The sequence below is a fragment of the Nanorana parkeri genome, unplaced genomic scaffold (genome assembly GCF_000935625.1).
Source record: "Nanorana parkeri isolate BGI_ZX_2015 unplaced genomic scaffold, ASM93562v1 scaffold2710, whole genome shotgun sequence".
Taxonomy (NCBI): Eukaryota; Metazoa; Chordata; class Amphibia; order Anura; family Dicroglossidae; genus Nanorana; species Nanorana parkeri.
In genome coordinates this window covers 78,386-85,239 of record NW_017308978.1, presented here as the reverse complement: position 1 = coordinate 85,239, position 6,854 = coordinate 78,386, and the positions used below count along the sequence as shown (strand labels likewise).

The 6,854-nt window shown below is 54.9% G+C and overlaps 1 protein-coding gene across 1 annotated transcript in view; it reads left to right on the top strand.

Annotated features, from left to right (window-relative positions):
* Positions 1-6,854, top strand: part of LOC108802199 (myocyte-specific enhancer factor 2D homolog) — a 37,267-nt gene that overhangs the window by 29,043 nt on the left and 1,370 nt on the right. Inside the window, 1 exon segment of the mRNA XM_018574066.1 lies at positions 5,159-5,328. Coding sequence (XP_018429568.1) covers positions 5,159-5,328 — 170 coding nt within the window.

Genomic DNA, 6,854 nt, shown 5'->3' with positions numbered 1-6,854 from the left:
AGTGTTTTTGTTTTTTTATTATAGTGGATTTTTTTAAACATTTTTATTATTATAATAGTGTATTTTTTGTGTTATTAAAATATTAGTTTCTTTTAATTATAATTGGAGTGTATTTCACAGTCAGGTGACCCAGAGGGAACCAGATCCAGATCACAGTCAGGTGACCCAGAGCCAGATCACGGTCAGGTGACCCAGAACCAGATCACAGTCAGGTGACCCAGAGCCAGATCACAGTCAGGTGACCCAGAACCAGATCACAGTCAGGTGACCCAGAGCCAGATCACAATCAGGTGAGCCAGATCACAGTCAGGTGACCCAGAGCCAGATCATAGTCAGGTGACCCAGAACCAGATCACAGTCAGGTGACCCAGAGCCAGATCACAGTCAGGTGACCCAGAACCAGATCAGTCAGGTGACCCAGAGCCAGATCACAGTCAGGTGACCCAGAACCAGATCAGTCAGGTGACCCAGAGCCAGATCACAGTCAGGTGACCCAGAACCAGATCAGTCAGGTGACCCAGAGCCAGATCACAGTCAGGTGACCCAGAACCAGATCAGTCAGGTGACCCAGAGCCAGATCACAGTCAGGTGACCCAGAACCAGATCAGTCAGGTGACCCAGAGCCAGATCACAGTCAGGTGACCCAGAACCAGATCAGTCAGGTGACCCAGAGCCAGATCACAGTCAGGTGACCCAGAACCAGATCAGTCAGGTGACCCAGAGCCAGATCACAGTCAGGTGACCCAGAACCAGATCAGTCAGGTGACCCAGAGCCAGATCACAGTCAGGTGACCCAGAACCAGATCAGTCAGGTGACCCAGAGCCAGATCACAGTCAGGTGACCCAGAACCAGATCAGTCAGGTGACCCAGAGCCAGATCACAGTCAGGTGACCCAGAACCAGATCAGTCAGGTGACCCAGAGCCAGATCACAGTCAGGTGACCCAGAACCAGATCAGTCAGGTGACCCAGAGCCAGATCACAGTCAGGTGACCCAGAACCAGATCAGTCAGGTGACCCAGAGCCAGATCACAGTCAGGTGACCCAGAACCAGATCAGTCAGGTGACCCAGAGCCAGATCACAGTCAGGTGACCCAGAACCAGATCAGTCAGGTGACCCAGAGCCAGATCACAGTCAGGTGACCCAGAACCAGATCAGTCAGGTGACCCAGAGCCAGATCACAGTCAGGTGACCCAGAACCAGATCAGTCAGGTGACCCAGAGCCAGATCACAGTCAGGTGACCCAGAACCAGATCAGTCAGGTGACCCAGAGCCAGATCACAGTCAGGTGACCCAGAACCAGATCAGTCAGGTGACCCAGAGCCAGATCACAGTCAGGTGACCCAGAACCAGATCAGTCAGGTGACCCAGAGCCAGATCACAGTCAGGTGACCCAGAACCAGATCAGTCAGGTGACCCAGAGCCAGATCACAGTCAGGTGACCCAGAACCAGATCAGTCAGGTGACCCAGAGCCAGATCACAGTCAGGTGACCCAGAACCAGATCAGTCAGGTGACCCAGAGCCAGATCACAGTCAGGTGACCCAGAACCAGATCAGTCAGGTGACCCAGAGCCAGATCACAGTCAGGTGACCCAGAACCAGATCAGTCAGGTGACCCAGAGCCAGATCACAGTCAGGTGACCCAGAACCAGATCAGTCAGGTGACCCAGAGCCAGATCACAGTCAGGTGACCCAGAACCAGATCAGTCAGGTGACCCAGAGCCAGATCACAGTCAGGTGACCCAGAACCAGATCAGTCAGGTGACCCAGAGCCAGATCACAGTCAGGTGACCCAGAACCAGATCAGTCAGGTGACCCAGAGCCAGATCACAGTCAGGTGACCCAGAACCAGATCAGTCAGGTGACCCAGAGCCAGATCACAGTCAGGTGACCCAGAACCAGATCAGTCAGGTGACCCAGAGCCAGATCACAGTCAGGTGACCCAGAACCAGATCAGTCAGGTGACCCAGAGCCAGATCACAGTCAGGTGACCCAGAACCAGATCAGTCAGGTGACCCAGAGCCAGATCACAGTCAGGTGACCCAGAACCAGATCAGTCAGGTGACCCAGAGCCAGATCACAGTCAGGTGACCCAGAACCAGATCAGTCAGGTGACCCAGAGCCAGATCACAGTCAGGTGACCCAGAACCAGATCAGTCAGGTGACCCAGAGCCAGATCACAGTCAGGTGACCCAGAACCAGATCAGTCAGGTGACCCAGAGCCAGATCACAGTCAGGTGACCCAGAACCAGATCAGTCAGGTGACCCAGAGCCAGATCACAGTCAGGTGACCCAGAACCAGATCAGTCAGGTGACCCAGAGCCAGATCACAGTCAGGTGACCCAGAACCAGATCAGTCAGGTGACCCAGAGCCAGATCACAGTCAGGTGACCCAGAACCAGATCAGTCAGGTGACCCAGAGCCAGATCACAGTCAGGTGACCCAGAACCAGATCAGTCAGGTGACCCAGAGCCAGATCACAGTCAGGTGACCCAGAACCAGATCAGTCAGGTGACCCAGAGCCAGATCACAGTCAGGTGACCCAGAACCAGATCAGTCAGGTGACCCAGAGCCAGATCACAGTCAGGTGACCCAGAACCAGATCAGTCAGGTGACCCAGAGCCAGATCACAGTCAGGTGACCCAGAACCAGATCAGTCAGGTGACCCAGAGCCAGATCACAGTCAGGTGACCCAGAACCAGATCAGTCAGGTGACCCAGAGCCAGATCACAGTCAGGTGACCCAGAACCAGATCAGTCAGGTGACCCAGAGCCAGATCACAGTCAGGTGACCCAGAACCAGATCAGTCAGGTGACCCAGAGCCAGATCACAGTCAGGTGACCCAGAACCAGATCAGTCAGGTGACCCAGAGCCAGATCACAGTCAGGTGACCCAGAACCAGATCAGTCAGGTGACCCAGAGCCAGATCACAGTCAGGTGACCCAGAACCAGATCAGTCAGGTGACCCAGAGCCAGATCACAGTCAGGTGACCCAGAACCAGATCAGTCAGGTGACCCAGAGCCAGATCACAGTCAGGTGACCCAGAACCAGATCAGTCAGGTGACCCAGAGCCAGATCACAGTCAGGTGACCCAGAACCAGATCAGTCAGGTGACCCAGAGCCAGATCACAGTCAGGTGACCCAGAACCAGATCAGTCAGGTGACCCAGAGCCAGATCACAGTCAGGTGACCCAGAACCAGATCAGTCAGGTGACCCAGAGCCAGATCACAGTCAGGTGACCCAGAACCAGATCAGTCAGGTGACCCAGAGCCAGATCACAGTCAGGTGACCCAGAACCAGATCAGTCAGGTGACCCAGAGCCAGATCACAGTCAGGTGACCCAGAACCAGATCAGTCAGGTGACCCAGAGCCAGATCACAGTCAGGTGACCCAGAACCAGATCAGTCAGGTGACCCAGAGCCAGATCACAGTCAGGTGACCCAGAACCAGATCAGTCAGGTGACCCAGAGCCAGATCACAGTCAGGTGACCCAGAACCAGATCAGTCAGGTGACCCAGAGCCAGATCACAGTCAGGTGACCCAGAACCAGATCAGTCAGGTGACCCAGAGCCAGATCACAGTCAGGTGACCCAGAACCAGATCAGTCAGGTGACCCAGAGCCAGATCACAGTCAGGTGACCCAGAACCAGATCAGTCAGGTGACCCAGAGCCAGATCACAGTCAGGTGACCCAGAACCAGATCAGTCAGGTGACCCAGAGCCAGATCACAGTCAGGTGACCCAGAACCAGATCAGTCAGGTGACCCAGAGCCAGATCACAGTCAGGTGACCCAGAACCAGATCAGTCAGGTGACCCAGAGCCAGATCACAGTCAGGTGACCCAGAACCAGATCAGTCAGGTGACCCAGAGCCAGATCACAGTCAGGTGACCCAGAACCAGATCAGTCAGGTGACCCAGAGCCAGATCACAGTCAGGTGACCCAGAACCAGATCAGTCAGGTGACCCAGAGCCAGATCACAGTCAGGTGACCCAGAACCAGATCAGTCAGGTGACCCAGAGCCAGATCACAGTCAGGTGACCCAGAACCAGATCAGTCAGGTGACCCAGAGCCAGATCACAGTCAGGTGACCCAGAACCAGATCAGTCAGGTGACCCAGAGCCAGATCACAGTCAGGTGACCCAGAACCAGATCAGTCAGGTGACCCAGAGCCAGATCACAGTCAGGTGACCCAGAACCAGATCAGTCAGGTGACCCAGAGCCAGATCACAGTCAGGTGACCCAGAACCAGATCAGTCAGGTGACCCAGAGCCAGATCACAGTCAGGTGACCCAGAACCAGATCAGTCAGGTGACCCAGAGCCAGATCACAGTCAGGTGACCCAGAACCAGATCAGTCAGGTGACCCAGAGCCAGATCACAGTCAGGTGACCCAGAACCAGATCAGTCAGGTGACCCAGAGCCAGATCACAGTCAGGTGACCCAGAACCAGATCAGTCAGGTGACCCAGAGCCAGATCACAGTCAGGTGACCCAGAACCAGATCAGTCAGGTGACCCAGAGCCAGATCACAGTCAGGTGACCCAGAACCAGATCAGTCAGGTGACCCAGAGCCAGATCACAGTCAGGTGACCCAGAACCAGATCAGTCAGGTGACCCAGAGCCAGATCACAGTCAGGTGACCCAGAACCAGATCAGTCAGGTGACCCAGAGCCAGATCACAGTCAGGTGACCCAGAACCAGATCAGTCAGGTGACCCAGAGCCAGATCACAGTCAGGTGACCCAGAACCAGATCAGTCAGGTGACCCAGAGCCAGATCACAGTCAGGTGACCCAGAACCAGATCAGTCAGGTGACCCAGAGCCAGATCACAGTCAGGTGACCCAGAACCAGATCAGTCAGGTGACCCAGAGCCAGATCACAGTCAGGTGACCCAGAACCAGATCAGTCAGGTGACCCAGAGCCAGATCACAGTCAGGTGACCCAGAGCCAGATCATAGTCAGGTGACCCAGAACCAGATCACAGTCAGGTGACCCAGATCACAGTCACGTGACCCACATCCTGCTCGCTCCTCTTTTGCACTGCAGATGATGATCGCTGAGGCCTCGCAGTCCGGCGGCGGCGGGCTCGGAGGTGATCTGTCCTCATTATGTTCTCTTGGCCTCCGCGTGACCCGTCCTGTGCTCTTCTCTTGCAGAATACCAGCTGACCAGCGCAGACTTATCCTCCCTTCCTACGTTCAGCTCTCCGGGCGGGTTGTCGCTGTGCAACGTGTCCGCCTGGCAACAGCAGCAGCAGCACCAACAGCAGCAACAGCACCAACAGCACCACCAAGCGCAGCAGCTGATTTTTTTACTGTTATGACATGTTTCAGTTTTTTTTTTTGTACATGTTGCTGAACCCTCAGCTCTCTCCAACACTGCCACCTACTGGTGGGATCCGGTACTGCAGCGTGTACAACAATGATACATTCCTGCTCGGGTCATGCATTGTGCAGCGATATGAGTGTTCCGCTGCAGAAGTCACGTGGTAGCTCTTTCTCCTGCAGAGTCGGCTACGTTTTTGTTGCCCTCCATTGGACTTCTCCAGGTGCCTATAAAAATGAAATCAAACCTTTTGTCATTCGAGGGGCCCGTTCACACCCCTGCGCTACGGTAACCAAATTGCCCAACGCACCCGGTGACGCACTACCGCGCAGTGCAATGTACCGTACCAGCAAAAAAAAAAAAATGCAGCGGGGTCCATTTTTTTGCAATGCATGTTAACATCGGCGCGTAAAACATACCATTAACAGACCCGCCCGGGGTGAACGGGCCCTTAAACTCGGCATTAGGAAGATCTGGGTGCTGCTAGATTTTCGGTATCCCCCGGAGGCTCTCGCCGATAATCTAAGAATTTCACAACGTGTGTACACGGGGGGCCCCTAGACCTGGAACCTCATGTAAAATAATTGAGGGCCCGCGTGTGGCCATTTCCCCTTGAATAGGTCAGAACATGTCTGTCAGGGTGTAAGGGCCCCCGAGACTTTCCATTGCGAGGAGACTGGGTGCAGGCGGCGGGTCACTGGTTGCGTGGAAGATAACCATTTCCACCGCAGTTCCTCTGTTTGCATAAATGAATGGTCTGGAGACAGGGTCTTTTTAAGCACATGGCTTACACCTTTAAGTTGAGCAGTAATATTCGGCATGCCGTGGTACAGAAGCCTCGGCGCGGTTGCTATGGAGGCGTTCATATATTAAACGTATCTGAATGTTGCTGTAAAGTCCGGGCCAGGGGAACGTTCCGCGGCAGGACGCTGGGGAACAATTATGTCGCCTCCATTGTGCGCTGCGACCGGCAAACACATATTTAGCTCTGTTGGGCTCGCACAGCCACTTCGGACCATTGCTGGAAGTTGCCTGGCAACCGTCCGCATTAAAGTCCCCCGGCCACTCTCCGATTGTCGGCAGACGGGGATCAGTGGTGAAGGTGGCGCCCAGCGGGTGGTGCGGACATAGCGCCGGAGGGTGACCGGGTTATAGAGAACACTGTTAAAGGAACAGGCGCCTCAATTTATTTCTAACCATTTTGTATTTTTTTTCTCCCCTCCTGCACTTGTTTCCTCGTCCTCCTCTCTCCCCGTCCTCCTCTATCCTCGTCCTCCTTTCTCCTCGTCCTCCTTCGTCCTCCTCCCCCCTCGTCCTCCTTCCCCTTCGTCCTCCTCCCCCCTCGTCCTCCTCTATCCTCTCTCCTCCTCCTCCTTTCTCCTCGTCCTCCTCTCTCCTCGTCCTCCTCTCTCCTCGTCCTCCTTTCTCCTCGTCCTCCTCTCTCCCCGTCCTCCTCTATCCTCGTCCTCCTTTCTCCTCGTCCTCCTCTCTCCCCGTCCTCCTCTCTCCTCGTCCTCCTTTCTCCTC